Here is a 21,425-nt window from a genome sequence, read left to right on the forward strand (position 1 = left end):
TATGTATAGAACCTCCCCCCCCCCCCCCCCCCCCCCTTCGTCCAAAAAGGACTGCGTCCCGCTTTGGGCCAAAAAAATTATGGTCACTCTAATGATACTCGAGCAATGGAGGAGTTGCAATTGGAAAAATATTATTAATAAAAGGTCGATTTCTACGTAAAAAGTTGTGAAAAATCCGAATCCTAGGTCAAAACTTCGAAAAAATAACTGTAAGAAGTTGAAAATTCAATTTTTAATTGCCGTTCTAATGAAAAAGTTCAAAGAGTTGTGACGTCAGATTTCACGTCAAAATGCGCAGAAACGCTTGCACGCAAACAAACGAAGCGTATGCCAAGACGTCAAACCTCACGATTTACCGGTATTTTTTAAATCGATTTATCTCGGTATCTAGAAGTCGTAGAAGAAAAAGAAAAGTTCCGTAGGTCCTCATTTTTCCTGCTCTATGACTTTGCAATATCACCCAAGTAAGCGCAACTGATCTACCTATTGTCCCTTCGGGTGGTCAGAGAAAATTTCTGAACCAAAGCATTACTTGTATACTCTATCTCTATCCTTCCTTCCACTACATAATTATCCCTATTCAGTATCTATTCTTTTTATTCCATCTACTATTACCTATGTAATGGCTGTTCGAATTGTACTGAATTTTAAATAAATCTGAGAATTTTGTTGAAAATAATAATAATAATAATAATAATAATCTTCTGCTTCCTCTCCACCATATCCTTGATCGGGGCATCAAATTCGATAGCCTCATCAGCATAGTCTACATCAGGATCATCTAGGCTACCATCATCATCTTCAATTTCATCGAGGGCAGTTTGAAACGGATTCTTCATGGATTTGGAAGATTGACAGACATCTCGGAACCGTTCCTTGTTGGCCTTGTAATCATAGATGTCAACAAAGTTACACTCACCTGTAAACAAAAGGGTAGGAGGAAATTAGGTTGGTAACTTAATTAAATGGAACAATCAAGAGGAAAAAAATTGGCATTATTTTTTACCATTATATTTTTTGGATCCTGGTAGGTACTTGACTTTGTCATGGACTGGACTTCTTTCAATCCCTTCCAACCCTGCTTTCCACAATTGAATATAAATAACTGAAAGATAACTTTTCATCTTAAAACACTAAATTCAAAGAACAAATTAGGATCTTTACATTGAGGGTGTGTTTATGTACTGGGTTGAGATGAGCTCGGACAAGGTGAGATAGCTGTCCCGGCAGCAATTTTTAAATTTTATTTTATATTTAATTTTGTTTGCTTTGTAATTCGCTTGTTTGTAATATCTAATATAAATGAAAAGTATAATATAAACATGCAAATTAGAGATAAAAAGTAAAAAATGAATTCAGATTGTAGGTACAAGTTGCGGAAAAAAAATCAAAATTTCGAATTTCCTGCCAACTTTACATGCTCATGAAGGCTTATTGGCCTATCTCAGCCCGGTACATAAACACACCCTGAGGTAACTTACCAATTTGTCTTGTTCCGTAAAAGTACACAATACAAGTAGAAAGTATAGACTTGTTTTTCAGTTCAAATTTTTGCGGCATAATTTTAGCCGGCCAAGGGGGATAGCTTTTCATTCGGGCAAAGACTTGAAGAAAGAATTTATTTGGACTTTGGAGGTTCTATAAAGTACTAGGTACAGGGTACACACTACATACTTCCTTAAAGTTACCAACCTCAGTGGTGTAGTGGTTAGCACGGTGGACTTCGGATCTGGAGGTTGGTGATTCGAGTCCAAGTCAAGTCATAAAATTTAGCGAAGTGCATTACGCAGGGAACGACATTTGTGACGAGCATTTATGCTTAACACAATTAAAATTCCTTCCTTTTTTTTACTTCCTTGAAGTTACATCTACACTACTCTACACTAACACCCGTATTTATGAACAAAATACTGGCTCTCAAGTTGCACAGAAGCATCGAATCTAACGTCTGATTGGGCACAATTGTCTTCAGTCTGTCTTATTCTCAACATTTACCGTCGTATGTATGAAATCTAAAGATAAACTTTAGTTTAACTTGAATGAAAATCTTGCCATTCTCGCCAAATTTAATGAAATGTAACCAGTTATTTCGAGAAATGACATGAAATTGGCAACATTTTTCATCTCAAGTTAGACTAAAGTTTAACTTTGGCTTTCAGTCCCCCAGCCAGATTACAATAACAATGATAACAATTATTTTTCTTCGCCTTTTCCCGTGTGCAGACGGGGCGGCGACGTCAGTCGGCGTATTTCGTCAGCCTCTTAATCCAAGGCCGTATTTAGGAAGGGGTCGGGGGTCCGAGGGAATACGGGTCCCCTGCCTCGAGATTTATTTTTCTCCTTTACCGTAGGCCAACCTCCGAAAATTTGGAGCCAAAACCAACACACTACAAATTAGTCCGTCCCCTCCTCCCTCCCTCCCTCCCAGACTTACCATTCTCCAGAACTGCCTTTCTAGTTCTAATCTGACTACCAAGCAATTGCATTACTAAGGGAACAAAACCCCTCAAACTTATCCCAACTTACCATTCTCCAGAAGTGTCTTCAGGTTTTCAAACTCTTCCACGCGTGCCTGGATAGCTGACAAATCAGCCGGTCCCAACTGCTGAGCCGGCGTGCTCGTCTTAGGCCGGATATGAAACTCAACCAGCGAGTCATCCGGCAACACGGCGGTGATTGTATTGGAGCGGTAGTGAATATTGGCAACACTGTCCTCGTATTTGGCCAGAGCTTGAGCGTTCGTCTCGTGCAGGTCGAGCTCTTTGAATATGTATTCCTATAGAATAGAATGTTGTTGTTTTAGCTTTCGCCGAATTGTAATGGCAGAATAGAGAAAAGATATCTTTTTGTATCTACCATACACCGGGGTGATGGTCTCTAGCCATTGGTTCGTCCTGAACCGCAGATAATGGCAGAATAGAGAAAAGATATCTTTTTGTATCTACCATACACCGGGGTGATGGTCTCTAGCCATTGGTTCGTCCTGAACCGCAGTCAACCATCGTGAGGACTTGTGCTTGGAGAACCCTTTGAAAGCAGAGAGAACCCTTTGAAGAACTGCCAGCTCGCTAGGCTGGTTAGGGTTAGCTGTTCTTCCCCCTGTTTATTGTCCCACAGCCAGTCTTCTCAGAACCGGATTCTATCCGTCTGAGAACCGGATTCTATCCTTCTCAGAACCGGATTCTATCCGTCTCAGAACCGGATTCTATCCGTCTCAGAACCGGATTTTATCCTCCTCAGAAACGGATTTTAACCGTCTCAGAACCGGATTCTATCCTTCTCAGAACCGGATTCTATCCGTCTGAGAACCGGATTCTATCCATCTCAGAACCGGATTCTATCCGTCTCAGAACCGGATTCTATCCGTCTCAGAACCGGATTCTATCCTCCTCAGAAACGGATTTTAACCGTCTCAGAACCGGATTCTATCCGTCTGAGAACCGGATTCTATCCGTCTGAGAACCGGATTCTATCCTTCTCAGAACCGGATTCTATCCTTCTCAGAACCGGATTCTATCCTTCTCAGAACCGGATTCTATCCTTCTTAGAACCGGATTCTATCCGTCTCAGAACCGGATTCTATTCATCTCAGAACCGGATTCTATCCTTCTCAGAACCGGATTCTATCCTTCTCAGAACCGGATTTTATCCGTCTCGGAACCGAATTTTAACCGTCTCAGAACCGGATTCTATCCGTCTGAGAACCGGATTCTATCCTTCTCAGAACCGGATTCTATCCTTCTCAGAACCGGATTTTATCCGTCTCGGAACCGAATTTTATCCGTCTCAGAACCGGATTCTATCCGTCTGAGAACCGGATTCTATCCTTCTCAGAACGGGATTCTATCCTTCTCAGAACCGGATTCTATCCTTCTCAGAACCGGATTCTATCCTTCTCAGAACCGGATTCTATCCTTCTCAGAACCGTAATGGCAGAATAGAGAAAAGATATCTTTTTGTATCTACCCTACCATACACCGGGGTGATGGTCTCTAGCCATGTTTAATTGGTTTGTCCAGAACCGCAGTCAACCATCGTGAGGACTTGTGCTTGGAGAACCCTTTGAAGCAGAGAGAACCCTTTGAAGAACTGCCAGCTCGCTAGGCTGGTTAGGGTTAGCTGTTCTTCCCCCTGTTTATTGTCCCACAGCCAGACACTAGTCTGCTCTCTGTTTAACGTCCCCTAGCCAGACAACGTGGACCTAAATAAGAGCATTGGAAAGTGAAATAGAAAGTTAAGAGTAATATTTTTGTCTCTGCGCGGAATCGAACCCAGCCCCTCTTACGCCAGCTAGCTAGGCTGGTTAGGGTTAGCTGTTCATCTCCCTGTTTATAGTCCCACAGCCAGACACTAGTCAACTCTCTGTTTAACGTCCCCTAGCCAGACAACATGGACCTAAATAAGAGCATTGGAAAGTGAAATAGAAAGTTAAGAGTAATATTTTTGTCTCTGCGCGGAATCGAACCCAGCCCCTCTTAACTCTCTGTTTAACGTCCCCTAGCCAGACAACATGGACCTAAATAAGAGCATTGAAGAGTGAAATAGAAAGTTAAGAGTAATATTTTTGTCTCTGCGCGGAATCGAACCCAGCCCCTCTTACCTTGAGTAGATTAGCCGGATTCCTAGTCCTCATCAGTACCCCGGTCATATCTTCATCATTGCTTAACAAACCGGATTGTGCATCCTCTTCAAATTCAAGGTCGGAATCTACATGCGCCGGCTTGCGACCTTTGGGTCCTTTCTTTTTCGGTGCAGCTGCTTTGCGCCGCGCTCCCCCACCCCCTCCTGGAGAACATAATAGATTTATTTGGGTAGAATAGATTAATAGAATATAAGGTGATGCCGAAATCAAAGAGACATGCTAAAACACAGAGCACATGAGTCCAATGTAGCAGTTATTTCATTGCTACGTTTTTTTTTTTTTTAAAGGAAAAAGCCAGACATTTCGAGAACGGATTTCTAAATTTCCCGGGCGGGAATCGAACCTGCGACTTAGCACTAACAAGGCAAGAAAAGAATACTAATAAAAATAAAAATAAAAAATCTACAAATAATAATAAACTAAAAATTTCCATCAATAAAAATATGCACAGGTGTCATCAAGAATAATTTTTCCATACTTGTAAATTTATTATACCTATGATATTATAAATAAATGGATTGAAGTATTTATGGAAAAAGAATATGAAATTAAAAATAAAAGAATTCCACTTATCAAGAAACAATGAAATATAAATGAAACTTAAGAATGAACTAATAAAGAAGATATATATCTCCCTTGCTTTAATCCTACATCAGCGTCCACTGTTAGGGTCAGCTCGAACTAATAAAGAAGATGAAGAAAATTTAAGAAGAAAAACAATTAAGAAGAATTCCCTAAAAGTACTCTAGTACTTAAAATTTAAGTATTCCAAAAGAACATTTTATTGTTAATGTGTTATAAAATGAACTTCAATATTATTATTATTACCTGTTGACCCATGGATCCGGCTCCAGTGTATGCGATCAGACAACGTGCTGAGGATAACTCCCAGAGCTTCACCAGAGAGTCCTTTCCCGATGAGAGAAGGTATTTACCTGTGGGGGAGAGATGGGGTTAATTTGTTGCACTCCATATTTTTTTTTTAAGAAGTTTCATAGAGAGAACTGTAACTGAGGTTATCACCCCAAATCAAAGAGAGAAAGAAGACTGAAGAAAGAAGAAGAGGGTAGAAGAAAATCAGCTGTTCTGAGAACGAACTGTTTAGGATAAAATCCGCCCCCGGTGGAATTCAAACCCGGCAGACTTACAAGGCAGAGCCGCTATTCTCCAAGCTATTTTAGGAGTTCAAAGCTTGTGAAAGGCAGCCTACTTAGACTGAAGGGTAGTGCTCCTGCCTTGTGTTGTAAGTGCTAAATCATAGGTCCGATTCCCGCAAGGGACAAATTTTATTCCGAGGGTTTGATTCCTGTCTGGGGCAAACTTTATCCTAAACAGATAAGGTTCGTTCTTGGAACGTCTACTTTCTCCTATCCTGTCCTCCTTCTATCTTCTATTTCGAGACGATAAAACCTTCATTACCTACCTCGGTGGTGTAGTGGTCAAGACGCTCGTCTGGTAAACAGGAGGGCGTGGGTTCGATCCCAGCCGAGGTATGGAATTTTATCCTCAATATAATTTGAGAATTTGACCACAATAATAGTAGTAGCCTACTGCTGGAGTAAAGGGACTTTTCAGTCCTATGCGAGCAGTATAAATAAGCACTATTATTATTACTACTACTACCTAACCTCTTCTGGACTTTCAACTTAAAGCAACGAGTGTCCATGATAAAGTAAGTCTAATTAATTGTTACAGTCACCTCTATCAAACTTTTCTTTTTTCTTTCAAGTGAATAGTTTCAAAACTCACCGTTCCTAGTGAAGGTAAGTGAAGAGATCTCAGCACCATCATGTGCCTTACTGAACGTAGCTACACACTTGCTAGACACACCATCCCATATCTTAATATCACCATCCTTGCTACCAGAACAATAAATACGACCATCTGAAGAGTATCTGAGGAAGAAGAAAGAGAAATATTATTGGTTAACTTTACTTCCCAAGGGGCCACAAAAAGGGAGAAAAAAAAAACTGTGGCTTTTTCATCCCAAGAACAGAAAACATTGATAAAACAGCAAGAAGTGGTGGTTTGTGTAAGGCTAAGAACAGAGTGAAGTAGAGACCAAGAGCTTTATGCTCTCTGCTCTATGTGATTTGAATTTGTCACTTCATTCTAAGAGCTCAATGCTCAATGACCCAAAGGTCAAGGCGCTCGCCTGGTAAACAGGAGGGCGTGGGTTCAATCCCAGCCGAGATATGGAATTTGATCAATATAATTTGAGAATTTGACCACAATAATAGTAGTAGCCTACTGCTGGAGTAAAGGAACTTTTCAGTCCTATGTGAGCAGTATAAATTAATGATGACGAGAGAAAAGACAATGCTAGAACCAAGCCAGGTAAGGAATGACACTGAAAAGAAATAGATCCCTTAAGTGTGACTCTATTTTGGTCTCAAATTTACTAAGTTTTTTTTGTTAGGTTTACTTATATTAGACATCCTATGTATTGACCGGACCTAGTGACCTTGAAACCGGTCATGATCTTAACAATGCCGAACATAAAATGCTTTGGGTAGACTTGCACTTCTGGGACATTCTTTACCACAAACAAATTGAGATCCCTAAAGCCGTGGAAACTGGGAAGTGAGTGAACGAAATTGTTGAAACAGTCCCTAATGTAGTTTATCTGAGGAATTAGCTGATTTATGATCAGGTGACATTACCCCCACCCCCACTGTCACTATCAGCAACAACAACAACCCAATAGTCAGTTGCCCAGAAGAAGCCTAAAAACTGGGCAAAACTCGAGTCAGAGCTCTAACAATAGAGGTCTTATTATCCTAAAATTAAAGAGAGAAGGACAAGATAGGAGAAACTAACCATTACAAGAATAAATATTGTATTTTTAGGATAAAGTTTATCCCAGTTGGGAATCAAATTTAAAAGCTATTAGTTAACTGCACTACCTTCAAAGCGAACTGACTGACTTTTAATTGTACTTTGATAGTTCCCTTCCAGATAGAGTATTTATTCCTCTGTTCCATGTGTTGATTGATGGTGTATTCTGTAAGTAGGAGATTTTTATTATTATTCTTCTTTCTATTATATTTATTCTTCTTTTCTCTACCTATTATATTAACCATTTTTTAATATTATTTTTATTTTGATATTTTCCAGGCTATGACAGTCAAGATGACCATGAAGACTACGACAGTATCCCTGAAGATGAGAACACGGCAGATGATGATGACGAAAATGATGATGATTTCCACATGACCAGACGGTCCAGATCTCAAAGTCGTTCCCGAACTAAGAGGAGAAAAGGTAAGAGCCTAATCTCACTGTTCCCATATAAATGTAAATTAATGCAGTTTCTTTGTGTTATTATGTCACAACTTGGGTGCTCAATGCAGCATTGTAGGATTTTCCCAATATCTCAATAATCCTAACATCCAATGTTTACCTACCATGCTGGCACCGGTCGCTATGCGCATTTCTTCTTAGAACCGGATTCTATCCGTCTCGGAACCGGATTCTATCCTTCTTAGAACCGGATTCTATCCTTCTCAGAACTGGATTCTATCCATCTCAGAACCGGATTCTATCCGTCTCAGAACCGGATTCTATCCGTCTCAGAACCGGATTCTAGTCAGTCAGCATAATAACGTCACCTACAGGTACCCCGCGTGTTTCTTCTATAAACGCTAGTAGTTCATGATAGAACGCTTCGTAGAATGAAATGTCCTCGGGAAATTCAAACAGAGAGGCAAACTTCTCCATGACAAAGTCCGCTCCGTTACGTATGAGCGCGGCCAAGTTTTCAAATTTGGCCTGGTAGGAGGCGGGTAGAGAACCGGATTCTATCCGTCTCGGAACCAGATTCTAGTCAGTCAGCATAATAACGTCACCTACAGGCACCCCGCGAGTTTCTTCTATAAACGCTAGTAGTTCATGATAGAACGCTTCGTAGAATGAAATGTCCTCGGGAAATTCAAATAGAGAGGCAAACTTCTCCATGACAAAGTCCGCTCCGTTACGTATGAGCGCGGCCAAGTTTTCAAATTTGGCCTGGTAGGAGGCGGGTAGACGGGCTTTGAGTTCCGTCACGTAATACCTGGAATAATGAGAGAAGTTGAATAAAACATGTAGAAAGGCGTGAAAATTCCACGGCTTTGAAGCAGAAACGGTGAAAAAGTACATCTCTAAAAACGGTCGTGTACATCTTTTATGTACATAATCCACGGCTTTGAAGCAGAAATGGTGAAAAAGTACAGCTCTAAAAACGGCATAATGTTTACACCTTTTATGTACAAAAAAGTACAAATTCAATTCAATGCTCAGATCATAGAGGAACTGTAACTGCTAAGGTCTTATCGTCTCAAAAGCAATGTGGGAAGGAGGACAGGATAGGAGAACGCCAGGCGTTTCGAAAACGAAGCAAAGACTTTGTCATAAACGACAAACTCTCTCTTGTCTGAGGCACCATACTTGGCTGATGGTTTGTATCTTGAGGACATAATGAAAGATCTGAAAAGAGAAATGTCCAAATGTTAGTTCTCATTACCCTAGATTTTCCATGAAAATTAATGGGTTTGGGGAGTTTTTGGGCATCACAGATTGTTTGAAATGTCCAAATGTTAGTTCTCATTACCCTAGATTTTCCATGAAAATTAATGGGTTTGGGGAGTTTTTGGGCATCACAGATTGTTTGACATGTACCTACCTAGAATCATTAATATTGATAGTATTTCAAATGATTTTAGTAGAACTTACCAATCACTTTAGCTACAAGACTGCAGAAACTATGGAGTTAAAGGTGGACCTTATCAGATTAAAGTTGACTCTCACAATCCTGTGTCTGTATGTTAATGCCCTAAATACATTTTATCCTTTTGGAAAAACGAATGAAAGAGTAGAAAATTAAGAAAATGCTACAAGAAAAAAGGGAATCCAACAATCCAGTTCGTTCACGTTCACAAATTTTTAATTTTTACAAAAAATATTTTTGAAAATTCAGGTATGTGGACCTTCTCAGATTAAAGTTGACTCTCACAATCCTGTGTCTGTATGTTAATGCCCTAAATACATTTTATCCTTTTGGAAAAACGAATGGAAGAGTAGAAAATTAAGAAGAAAATGCTAGAATGCTACAAGAAAAAAGGGAATCCAACAATCCAGTTCGTTCACGTTCACAAATTTTTAATTTTTACAAAAAATATTTTTGAAAATTCGCGCTCACCAAAAGCAAAAAGTCATCAGAGTCATCAGTGTTACCACCACAATATATTCCAAAAAGAGTTATGCTTCCAATGAAAATTTATGGTATTTACTATTTTTCCCAAAACAAAAAAAGATAAAAATATACATAAAAAATCCAAACTTTTAATAAATGAAATAAATCATATTTCTATTAAGCTCAAAAAGAACTGCTTATTTTAATATTCACAAACATTAATAAAATTTTCATGTTTAAACTTTTCGAGCGAGCATAACAGCTTTGAAAGAAAATTTGTTTGTTCTGGCAACTGGCAACAAAAGAAAAATGGTTGAAAGTAATGAAAGTTGAAAATCTGAAAAAGACTAAAGAGTAAAAAACTAAAAAACGCTTTTATTTTCTGCTTATGCTTAAGCTTAATTCTTCTTAAAAAGTTAATTTTCTTGTTCCATATTTTAAAAATCACAGTTCAGTATTCAGTGATCGATAGGAGTACTTTTTCTCCAGTCAAAAAGTGTGATTGAAGACCTCAAGCTCAGTTGCCTAAACAGACAGGTAGGTGTAAAATTTTGCATGCCATGATCTATGAATTTTTGTTGCCTTTACACATGCTATTTGCCTTCTGTTAACCTTTCATCCACTTATTAACCTGATTCCCTGTTTAATACAGGTACTAATGGGATAGCACTATTGTATTACTGTCTAAGCTTTTAGTCGCAAAAGTTTTACCCTCCATTTGGTAACAAGCTTCTTACCTCAGGCTGTGGTTATGTACCGGGTTGAGATAGGCCATTCCCGCCCTTTCTTGGCGTTCGGCGTGTGGAAAATGTAGCGTATTTTCCTTTCTTAATGTTAATGCACATTAGCTTAATTCAAATTTTTCTTTCTCAAATGTTAATGTACATTAACATCCCCTCCTCTCCTTTCACAAATTTTGTAAGGTAGCTTATAGGTCTGTTTTTCATTCCAACATGGGTGCGATGTGAACCGGATGTGAAGTGACACGTGTTTTTCATTCCACTTCCCCTACTTTAGCATCAACACTGTGTCTTAAATCCCTGATGCCCCATTGTAAAATAAAAATACAAATAAATATAATTAATTAAATCCCTGATGCGAGTCTCAAGTAGCTTCAGGTTCCGCCATATTGTAATTGTATTGAGGGAGATGAAAAAAAATGTTTCTCCACTAGATTTTGGCATATTTATTGAATTTCCACATTTTACCCCCACTCCTGACACAGAGTGAACGTCAAGTTGACGTCGCATCGGTGCGGCATAGGAATGAAAAACAGACCTTTTTCTCACATTACAATCCGCCATCTTGTTTTATATTAGGAAGTTTTGGCAGTAAAATTTAAAATTTCATAAAGCTGATTTTTTTTTATTGTCAATTTTTCACCAGCCTAGTTAGCTTAGTTGGTTGTGCGTCTGCCTTATAAGTGCTAGGCTGCGGGTTCAATTCCCGCCCGGGGCAGATTTTGTCCTGATGGGATGATGTTTGTTCTTGGAACGGCTGGCTTTCTCCTATCCTGATTTTGGGATGATAAGACCATAGCAGTTACAGTTCCCTCTGTCAAACCTCTTAAAAAAGTCAATTTTTACCCCCACTAAGTACAAAACTTCTTCCATTTTATTATCCCCACCCCTGGAAAATCCTAATGTCAATGTGCATTAACATTACAAAAGGAAAATAGGCTAATGATGTGGTAACTTAACATACCCTTCATGAGCGTGTTGGACTTTAAACAGGGAGAATAGGTACCATCCTGAAATTTCCCTTCGTAAAGAAATGTGGAAAGTTGAAGACAAAGGGCATCCATTCAAAAAAAAAAAAAAAATTGTGGTCCAAACCAAATGTCAGCCTGAAACAATCATCCTAGGGCTGATTGAGAGGCTAATGCTTAACACCGCCCCATCTGTACATGGGAAAAGGTGAAGAAAAAGAAGAAAAGACTGTCAATGGGTTTCTAGCTTCCCCCTTTGAAAAATCTCAGCACACACCACTACAGTACACAATATCTAAATTCAGAAAACTTCTGTTCAGCCAACCAAAACAATGCTGCTATTGAACCACAATCCACAATATATATGAATCGTTCCCAAGAAGAACGGCCTATGTGAAAATTTTCGATTTTTTTTTATTTTTTAGTTGGGGCCTCTGTGATCTCCTTGCCGAGGTGATAGCCTTGGTGTGTTGACTGGAGGGCATACAACACACGAAACATTGCGTGGTAGTTGTATCATACAGACGAAGTACAAAATGATCAGTACCCACCACCATGTAATCACCACATGGATGAAATGAGAGACAGCGGACAAATGTAGACTCCTAGGTCATAGAACACAAGATTTCATTAGAAACAATGCATTTTATTCATCTTGGAAGAGACACTCAGCGCTAAAACAGACTGCCTCTTCACAACTTTTGTAGCACAGCATTACCAAGAGATTCTTTCTTTATTGATTCTCCTATAGAAGTTTTCTTTTTACTCTGATAATGCCGCCACACTACGTACTCAATTTTGAATTAAATTGTCCTCACGAGGCTCAGAACACCTCGCACCTTAAGTACAGAGCCGAAAAATTATCGACTCTGTAGGGAATCAAACCCAGGACCATCGCTGTTTGCTTGTGTGACCATTGAGATTGCTCGTATACGAAACTGTCTACCTACTAACTTCAAATTGCGCTAGCTTAAGCTTACATCTTACTATGATTTGTCTGCAGATTTCCGTCGGACTAGGTCTTACATCTTTGTCTTTAGATAGATCGTACATAATATGTAATATGAGGACAAGTTTTCACAGATTTCATGTCTTGAACTAGCTGTACACACGTACGACCTGTCTAACCAAGTTGAAAGAAAGTCTGTAAACTTCGTAGATTCGAGCTTAACCCATCCTTTGGGGCAAGCCCCTACACCTAAGCCTCGGAGTGGGCTTTTTGTATATGGAGTTAAGCTCCCTGTAGATTTCCTTCTTACCTGTATAGTTTTGTGTGCTTTCCGTACTGAGGACTTGGAATAGTCAAACATCTTCACCGTCTTATCCTTGGACCCCGAGGCCAGTATAGGGGCCGATGGATGAAACTCTAGACACGTGACCTCCTCTATATGATCATACAGGGTCCGAATGACAGGGTGCCCCTGTTGATCGTTCTGAGGCTCGCTAGACTCCATGGAGGATTTGGCCAACATACGATCCACGTCTAGGATCTGAGGGGAAAAAGAAAGGGAATAAGTTGGAATATAAATTTAATATTCTAATAAATGGAGTTTTTTCCAGTCCAATTAGTCCTAAACAAAAATGGATGCGACATACAAGGGATCAAGAAGAGACCACCTTAACATGTCATAATAATAAAATAGTGTTTTTATGAAATGTGAGAGGCAGCCAGACGGTCCTAGCTGCCAAGGTGAAAACGAATTAATAAAGAAAAGGAATCAATTTATTTAAACCCTTTTTAATGCAAAGAGGTTCGATGGAAAGAATTATAACAATAGAAGCCTTATCATCCTGAAATTGAAGAGTGAAGGAGGACAGGATAGAAGAAAGCCAGCTGTTTCCAGAACGAACCTTACCTGTTTATGATAAAGTTTCCCCTGCCTGGAAATCGAACTCGTGACCTAGCACTCACAAGGGAGGCATACTACCTTCTGAGCTATTTAAGTTGATAATTTGCAACTGATCTTGCAAATGGCTAATTATTTTAAGTATCATTGACATTGACATATTGGTAGATGGGTAGGTCATGCTGATACTCACTTTGATAGAAGCATCAACACTGCCTGTGGCACATAGCTGTCCATCAATAGAGAATGCCCCGGCTCTGCATGGACTCTTATGTGAAGTTACATAGGCAGTTTCATACTGGGCTGGCTCTGGAGCTGAAGGATCAACATCTGATTCAAATTCCAAATCTGAAACAAGCAAGAAAATAATTGGTATCAAATGCCATAGTTTGACAAACATGTCATTCTTCTCAATATTTTTTGGGTTATTCTTTTTTGAAGCCAGGATGGTTTCCAACCTTTGTTAGAAGAGGAACTCCAAGAATATGTTTTTTTTTTTTTTTTTTTTTTTTAACCTGGGGGATTTTACACTTTTTAACCAGGGGGGGGGGGGGAATTCAGATGCTTCTTACTTATAACCATTTACTATCTTCTTCAGTTCCCTATTCCTGAAATAATTGGTGCTGTAATTTATAAGATAGAATGAAGAGTATGAATACAAAATTGGCTCCTATTCTAAGCAAGTTATACAGTTCACTGTATTACTTGTACTACCCACAAAACTATTGGAACAATAACTAGATCTAAGAAAGGTATTTACCTAATCCTGGACCAATAAGAATTTCCTGAATAGGGTTCAACCCTATTGACGGTTCCATTCGCTTCATTCTGTCTGGTTCATGAGCGAGACCTATATGAACCAATTGAGATAACCGGTCAGACGGAGGACAAGGTTCAACAACATTGCAGGAACTTTGAAGTGTGATTGCCATCGGGTGGTGTCCATCATAGTACAGCTGACTATAAAGAAGAAAAATTACAGTATTTACAGTAATGTTTTTGAACTGTTACCCCCTCTTAAACACCATTGTCCTGATGGTAATTCTGTCGTCTTTTTCCGTAACTCCTGATCAGTTTATCTGAGTATCATAAAATTTGGGAAGCATGTTTGACACCTAAAGGTATATTAGTTTTTGGGATCAAATGATATTATAGAGACTTGAAGTGTGGTGTATTCACTATTTTTCTGATTGTGGTGTACCTATCCACAACAATGACCATAGACCCGGGACCATCAACACCTGCTGAGAAAATCAACCCTTGCACCAGTGTGCCCATAGAGCCTAGGATTTGGGGGCTACGTTGTGGACGTCTGCTAAGGCTGAACAACTGGGACCTAAGACTTAGAGGAAGAATAAAGACCTAAGACCTAGGGCATACAATCACTTACCTGATAATGAGTCTGTACAATGCTTCTTGTCGCCTCAATACCTCCGCACTGGACTTCTGTTCATTTTGTTCGGACATTTTAATATCGGAACTAGGTACTTATTCAGCAATCAGTAGGACAAAGATGGGTTCTTGTTTTAAAAGGAAGAAGTTTCGACGGACCGACCTCTTTACGCTTCGCGCAGTCGATGTATTATTACTATTATTGTTAACAGTTTTATTATAGCACGCAGTCGATGTAGGGTAGTCGATGGCAAAATTTTTACTCCGGCAAATTTTTAAAAATTCGCGGCAACCTTTGTTTACAAACAAAAGTGCGCATGCGCTCTTAAAATTTGCAGAAAGGTCCGTTTACAAATTACTTTGGCTCCACTTTTTCGTAGTGCGCTTTCACATTATCCAATGAATTTTTACCTCCTTGATTTTTCCGAAGTTGAACGATTCCGACCGAACAAGCACGGTTTCAAAATCAAAACAAAAATCCGTTGGTTTTCTTGAAAATGATGAAAATCTTGATAAATTTTTCCATTTTCCATTGAATTTTTCTTTGTTTTTCTCATTGAAATTACCAATATTACCATTTAATTTGACAAAAAGAAGAGTATCTTCTATATTCTGTCTCTTACCACCGGACGCTCTCAATCGAAACCGATCAAGGATTAAAAACATCAAAATACATTACTCCACTTGACTCAAGCTCACTGTAGCTGTGAGGTTCTTCAATTCTCAGAAATGATTTCCTCATGTAAGTATACTTACCTTTTAATACGGTTAAATTAAGACCTAAGGGCACGGTTAATCTTTTGCCATGCAGAAGGTCCCTAGTTTGATCCCCACTATTGGTGAAAAAATGTGGACTTGGTACAACCACTACCACACTTCTATTTCAACTACAAAAAAAAGTATCTTACCAAAAGGGGAAGTATTGTGTCCCTCTTTCCCATCTGATGAGAGACAGACCATAGGATGGACATGCTAAGACACAGACTTGTTCATCAGTACCAAATATATGCTATGACCTATATATGCTATCCAGTCCACTCTGTTTTTAAGCCAAGGAATGAGAAATCCGTCTTGGAATAGAATAAATTAAATAGAATATTCCTCCTCGAATCGGACTAAACAGTACCACCCTGGCAGTCTAACACAAGGTCTTTTGTACTTTATGGGTTTAAAGAGGATGTGTGCTTATTTTCAAGAAGGTAGTATAATTAATTAAAAGATCTTTATTCAGAAGGAAGCAAATACAGATCAGTTTTCATAGGTGTAAAAAGAGGAGAAAAAAAAAAAAAAAAAAAAAAAAAAAACCACAAAAAACAAAACGAAGGTATGTGATAAAATCAACAGTGAGATTCAGAATCCATTTGATGACATTTGCTCACTTGTTATGATGCAAACTCAGAAACAATCTAAGCGAGAAGAAAATGAAATGAATCTACTGAATATGACAATGATCTGTAACTCGGTAAGACATGAGCTTTGATTATTATTTATTGATGTAGAGGACAGGGCTAGTCCATTCCATTGAGGCCAGTATAAACTCCATTTAAGTTTCAGACTTGGTTGAAATTTTTGGAATTTTTAAAAATCAACCCATCAAATTGCATAATCCAAGAGTTAAACTTGAACTCACTTTGTGGCCCCCGGACTGAAATCAACTCTTCTAGTTAATCAAATTTGGGCAACTAGAAGATAAGCAACATTTCATGAAGGTATAGGATACCTAATGCACTTGGCACTTCTTGGCCAGGGAGTTTTTCTCCATCTTTCAACTTTTAATAATCTCTTTATTTTGAAAAACTTCAGTAACAAATTGCCTTGTTTGTAATTGCCTCAATCTGTTTTCCATTTTTTTCCACAGAAGGAAGATCTGCAAAACAAAAGCCCAAACACTTCTACACTGAGTGAAAATGATATTCTGAATGTTTCATCTCTCGATGACAATCTTCTCAACATTAGTAAAGAAGAGAACATGATTGAAGAAATGGGACTTATGAATATTAACGGAGAAAAGAAGATGGATAATAATAATTTTCTCAGTCAGTCTCAATGTGATTATAGTCAGGCCAAGTAAGTATATCTTGATAATTTTAATTGTTTTAATACAAACTGTATTTCTACAAGGTGACTCAGCATTACCTGACAGTTTTTAAAATGATGCTACACGTTCAATTTTCAAGATAAAAGAGTGATACTTATTTTAAATATCACTCTTTTATATATATAACAAAAAAAAATAATAATAAATAAATAAATGAAAGATAACAAAATAAGGTTTACTTTTTGGAGCATTTTGTTTGTGACGTTTCGTGTCGCATCCTTGTTACATTTTACAGCTGCATACCAAATTTCAAGTCTCCAGCTCTTACCGTTCTCGAGATGTTTTGTTTACAGACACACACACACACACACACACACACACACACACACGGACCAATGGCTGAAACTTTGGATTTAGGCTCTAGGGACCTCAAAACGTGTTTTGGCACTAAAAACTGACCATCGAAAATTTGACCCGATTACATTACTTTCCTTCCTATAGGATAAGGAAAAGTAAAAAGGAAAAACTACATATAAAGAAAAGAAGGATAAACCGGACTCAAAGAAGACGATAGAGACTGAGGAGTTGATTTTGAGTCTACAACAGGTCTATAACTATACCTATAAAACCTACACTTGTACTGGTCCAAGTCTAAATGATACTTACATACACTTGTAATTCTTTAATAAATATTTATCTATCTACAAGTTTACATCAATGTGGCAGTACGCCAGGCCAAGTTTCGGCCTTAGCACACAGTGTGTACAATGTACATTACAAACTTTTTTTACTTTCTATTACTACAGTATAGCGGAGCTATACTAGTAATGAAAGTATTGCAATCGGTCCAAATTTTCAAAATCGCACGAATTTATCAATGAAAAGTACCAGTGAACTCATCCAGAATCCTTGTCTTGTAAATATAGATCTTGTTTTTAACGTATTTCCATATAAAAAAAAGGTAGCACGAGCTAGGATCAGTTGAGGAGGGAGGAAAATCAAGATGGGTGCAAAACTTCCTCTGAGCATTAGTCAAAAATTCACTACTCTTAAGAAATGCCACCACTGCGAAAGCTCGATGTTACGGGGTCCACGTTTACATTGTAACAAAACCTTATTTTGTTTTGAACTCAGTGATGTTCATTTCAACAAGCTATGGCAAGTTATAACAAAGTTATGGGCAAAGCGAATTCGTCAGGTAACGCTGGGTCACCCTGTATTATATCTAGATTTTCCCCACTGTGAAAAGCAGCTCTTTATTTGCAGCTAAATCTGCGCAGTTATCCTCACGAGATTTAGTGCATCTTGAAATAACCAGCAGCAAGGGATGTCTCAAAGAGTCACTCACTCAAACACCAAGACCCACCATAGACATAAGACAATGTTTAGTTCAGTGTTGCATAAATAAAATAAATTTAATAATTTGTCAGGATAGTACAGTTCTTTTCTCATGGTACATTCAGATTTTTTTCCTGTTTAATAATTTTGCATTGTTTTTTTTTAGCACATCCACAACCACACCAACCAGTCCTTGTTTTCAAGAGTTATGTTCAAAGTTAGAGAATTCTTTCAATGAATCTAAATCCATGTACGAGAAAGAGGAAAAGATTCTGACTGCATTCAAACGGAGGAGTGCTGAATTCTTTAGTAAACATGAGAGAGAAGAAGAACAGCAAGCTCAACAGGTGAGAAAGAGTTGGAAAACAGGATTCTTTAATAGATATCAAGAGATTGAGATATTATTATTATTATTATTATTTTTTAAATTAATTTTTAAGTGTTTTAACACTGAAATTAGGTAATTTTCAGTGTTTAAGCAATGGTACAACGCCCAAAAATGAACCCTCACTAGATTAATGAGGGACTGTACTAACTGCCTACTAACCGAAAAAGTCGTAGATATTGAAAAAAAGTTCAGAGTGTCAATCCGTTTATATGAGTCGTACTTTTTTTTTCCCTAAAATCATACCAGGCCATGTCCACACCGGCACGCGTTTGTTCCAAGACCGCTCTGAAACCTCTGGACTCACCCTCAATCCGACTTAGAACCAACAGTAAAGTCCTAGCCACCAATACAAGATCTACCACGGGAGTTAAACCTAGACAGGGTCCAATGAAAGCTGTGGCACCGCTCAAGAGTATGATCAAATCTAGCAACGTACTACCTGGTGAGTTATACAGGGTGTTTTTTTTTTTTCTAGCTGGGGACCTTAAACAGGGAGTAGACCAGCTTGGTCTGACTGGGGGGCTTTGAACAGGGAGGGTGCCAGCCCGAAATTTCCCTTACTGAAGAAATAAAGGTTGAGTGCGAAGGGCATCCACTCGTAAAAAGCAATCACCCTAGGACTGATTGAGAGGCTGACGAACAACGCCGACCCCGTCTGAACACGGGGAAAGGCGAAGGAGAAGATTTAATAAAAAATAATTGATTTAATTTTTCCTTCACAGGTAAATTGGACTTGGGAGAAAGCAAAGGTCAAGCTAAGCCTTCAGCTATGTACAAGAGTTCCTATCATAAGAGTCCCATCAAACAACTAGTTCTCAGAGTAAGTTTTCAATGATCATTATAATAATTTCGAATAAAAAACATATTGATACTTTATCCACTGTCTGTAATGCATAATACTCCGCAAAATCATAAAAAAATTGCTATAAATCCAGGGATTGAACCAGACCTACATGAAGTCATGAGAAAACGGAGTTTGAGTGTTTTTTTTTCCCCCAAGTCATCTTTAATACTAGCTGTGAGTACCTATAAAATTGCTAGCATTTTGTCCTGACACGCAACAAAACACCCGTGAAAAAAAGTCATTCCACATCCTGATTCAAAATGGCGGCCCCTTAAAATATCTTAAATGCCCCCCTTTATTTCTCTTCCAGTCAAAAAGCACCAGTTCAGTACCTCCCCTAGCCTCTTCCACGCCAGAGAAACTCGTCCACCATTCCTTCACCTCCACCTCTCCTATCCACACATCCAACACTATCAAACCTTCCTCATCCTCTCCTCAATCTAATCTGACAGCAGGTGTTAAACCTCGCAAACATATCTTCACTTCTCCACTGAAAACTGGACCTTCCCCACTAAAAACGGGCCCTTCTCCACTTAAATCCACCTCGTCCAATATTGGAGGTGGTATACCGCGCAACCATTCCTTCTCCTCTTCATCTCCACTAAAGACGGGACCATCTCCACTAAAGACGACTAGTGCTAATGTTGAAGGAGCTAAGCAGCGTAGTAGCTCCCTGAGTAGACTGAGACCGCCTAGTGCTGTTGGATCTAAGGTAAGATTTAAGATTGATTTTTTACTTTCCTTATCCTATAGGAAGGAAAGTAATGTATTTCTTTATGTGAGGGCAGCCCTTCTCCTTTTTTTCCGCTTTTTTCCGTGTTCAGACCGAATCGGCGTTTTTCGTCAGACTCTCAATCAGCCCTGGGCTGATATTTGCTTTTGGCTTCAAAAAATTTACGAGTGGATGCCCTCTGTACTCAATCATGGCTATTTCTTTAGCAAGGGAAATTTCAGGCTGGCATCCTCCGATGATTTGATATCTGTAATGATTTGAATACTGGAGGGAAAATATTGAAGAAAAAATAATATAATAATAGACTCTTGAGTGAAAAGTAACCACTAGGTAAGGTTAACACCGGAGACGTTCTCTACCACCTAACCCTTCCCTTCTATTATTACTTATGTGATCAAATTCAATTGCACACAAAATTCCTTCCCTCGACTGGGCTTTGAACTCACACCCTCCTGTTTACCACGCGAGTGTCTTGACCACTACGCCACCGAAGCACCAATGACATATCTGTATTGGTTATCGCGTGACCTTGAACACTATCAACTCCTGATAACCGGTTCTGTAGTTAAAATTCAACTCACTATCAATATTCCTTCTCTATCCTACTCTAGCCAGTGCTAGACCTCGCATCTCTGTCTTTCTCTACACTGCGCATGTAATAATTGTATAGTCTGTGTCATTTAGCTTGGGAATGTGACAAGACTCAAACTATGAGAATCAATCAAATGCTTGTATTATACGTCAAAGGGGGATATTTCTTAGAAATTTCTGTCAATCTCGAATAAATCTGTAGGGGAAAAAGCTGAACTTCAGTGTACCTATAACTGCTAGGTTTTTAGAAATTGGTTTTACACGCCATTCGACGACAAGCTATAACCCATCTCCAGAACCACAACACCTAGTTTACTCATATTAACTTATTAGCCTGACTTTAGCGTTATGACCGCTTTATCTTTAGATAGCTCCATCAGTGTCGAAATTGTCATCCTATACTAGACAGACTATAATCTGTGTTGAGTTTGTCAATGTTAATATGTAGTAGCGGTAACTTTTGAAATGATGGGTTAGGTAGACAGTAAACCACTAAAAATCTGGTGTGAACATCACACGACTTACCTTATCCTACTGAATGATGCTTATTTGGGTGTTCTCCTAACCCAACTTTTACAATATCTCTAACCGTATAGTCGGTATAGTTGAAAACCGCCAAAAAGCGGTCAAAATACCGCCGACCGTAGCACCTATCTCAACTAAACGTTTTGTGTTACATCCTTGTCACATTTGTGAACTACATACCAAATTTCAAGTCTCTAGCTCATACC

At 38.7% G+C, this 21,425-nt stretch overlaps 2 protein-coding genes across 2 annotated transcripts in view; one reads left to right on the forward strand and one right to left on the reverse strand.

The window, feature by feature from the left end:
- Positions 1-15,028, reverse strand: part of LOC103523421 (cleavage stimulation factor subunit 1) — an 18,074-nt gene extending 3,046 nt beyond the window's left edge. Inside the window, exons 1-9 of the mRNA XM_026832926.1 lie at positions 14,761-15,028; positions 14,131-14,330; positions 13,564-13,718; positions 12,783-13,013; positions 11,972-12,128; positions 6,392-6,541; positions 5,471-5,577; positions 4,601-4,861; positions 2,527-2,776 (exon numbers count right to left, since the gene is read on the reverse strand). Coding sequence (XP_026688727.1) covers positions 2,527-2,776; positions 4,601-4,861; positions 5,471-5,577; positions 6,392-6,541; positions 11,972-12,128; positions 12,783-13,013; positions 13,564-13,718; positions 14,131-14,330; positions 14,761-14,837 — 1,588 coding nt within the window. The 5' untranslated portion in view covers positions 14,838-15,028. The remainder of the gene's footprint in view (positions 1-2,526; positions 2,777-4,600; positions 4,862-5,470; positions 5,578-6,391; positions 6,542-11,971; positions 12,129-12,782; positions 13,014-13,563; positions 13,719-14,130; positions 14,331-14,760) is intronic.
- A 1,121-nt stretch (positions 15,029-16,149) lies between these two features.
- The window catches only part of LOC103523431 (histone H3.v1-like), an 8,637-nt gene continuing 3,361 nt past the window's right edge, over positions 16,150-21,425 (forward strand). The window contains exons 1-6 of the mRNA XM_008488477.1: positions 16,150-16,224; positions 16,621-16,829; positions 18,305-18,485; positions 18,773-18,968; positions 19,249-19,346; positions 19,681-20,082. Coding sequence (XP_008486699.1) covers positions 16,150-16,224; positions 16,621-16,829; positions 18,305-18,485; positions 18,773-18,968; positions 19,249-19,346; positions 19,681-20,082 — 1,161 coding nt within the window. The remainder of the gene's footprint in view (positions 16,225-16,620; positions 16,830-18,304; positions 18,486-18,772; positions 18,969-19,248; positions 19,347-19,680; positions 20,083-21,425) is intronic.

Source organism: Diaphorina citri, unplaced genomic scaffold (assembly GCF_000475195.1).
Source record: "Diaphorina citri unplaced genomic scaffold, Diaci psyllid genome assembly version 1.1 scaffold83, whole genome shotgun sequence".
Lineage (NCBI taxonomy): Eukaryota > Metazoa > Arthropoda > Insecta > Hemiptera > Psyllidae > Diaphorina > Diaphorina citri.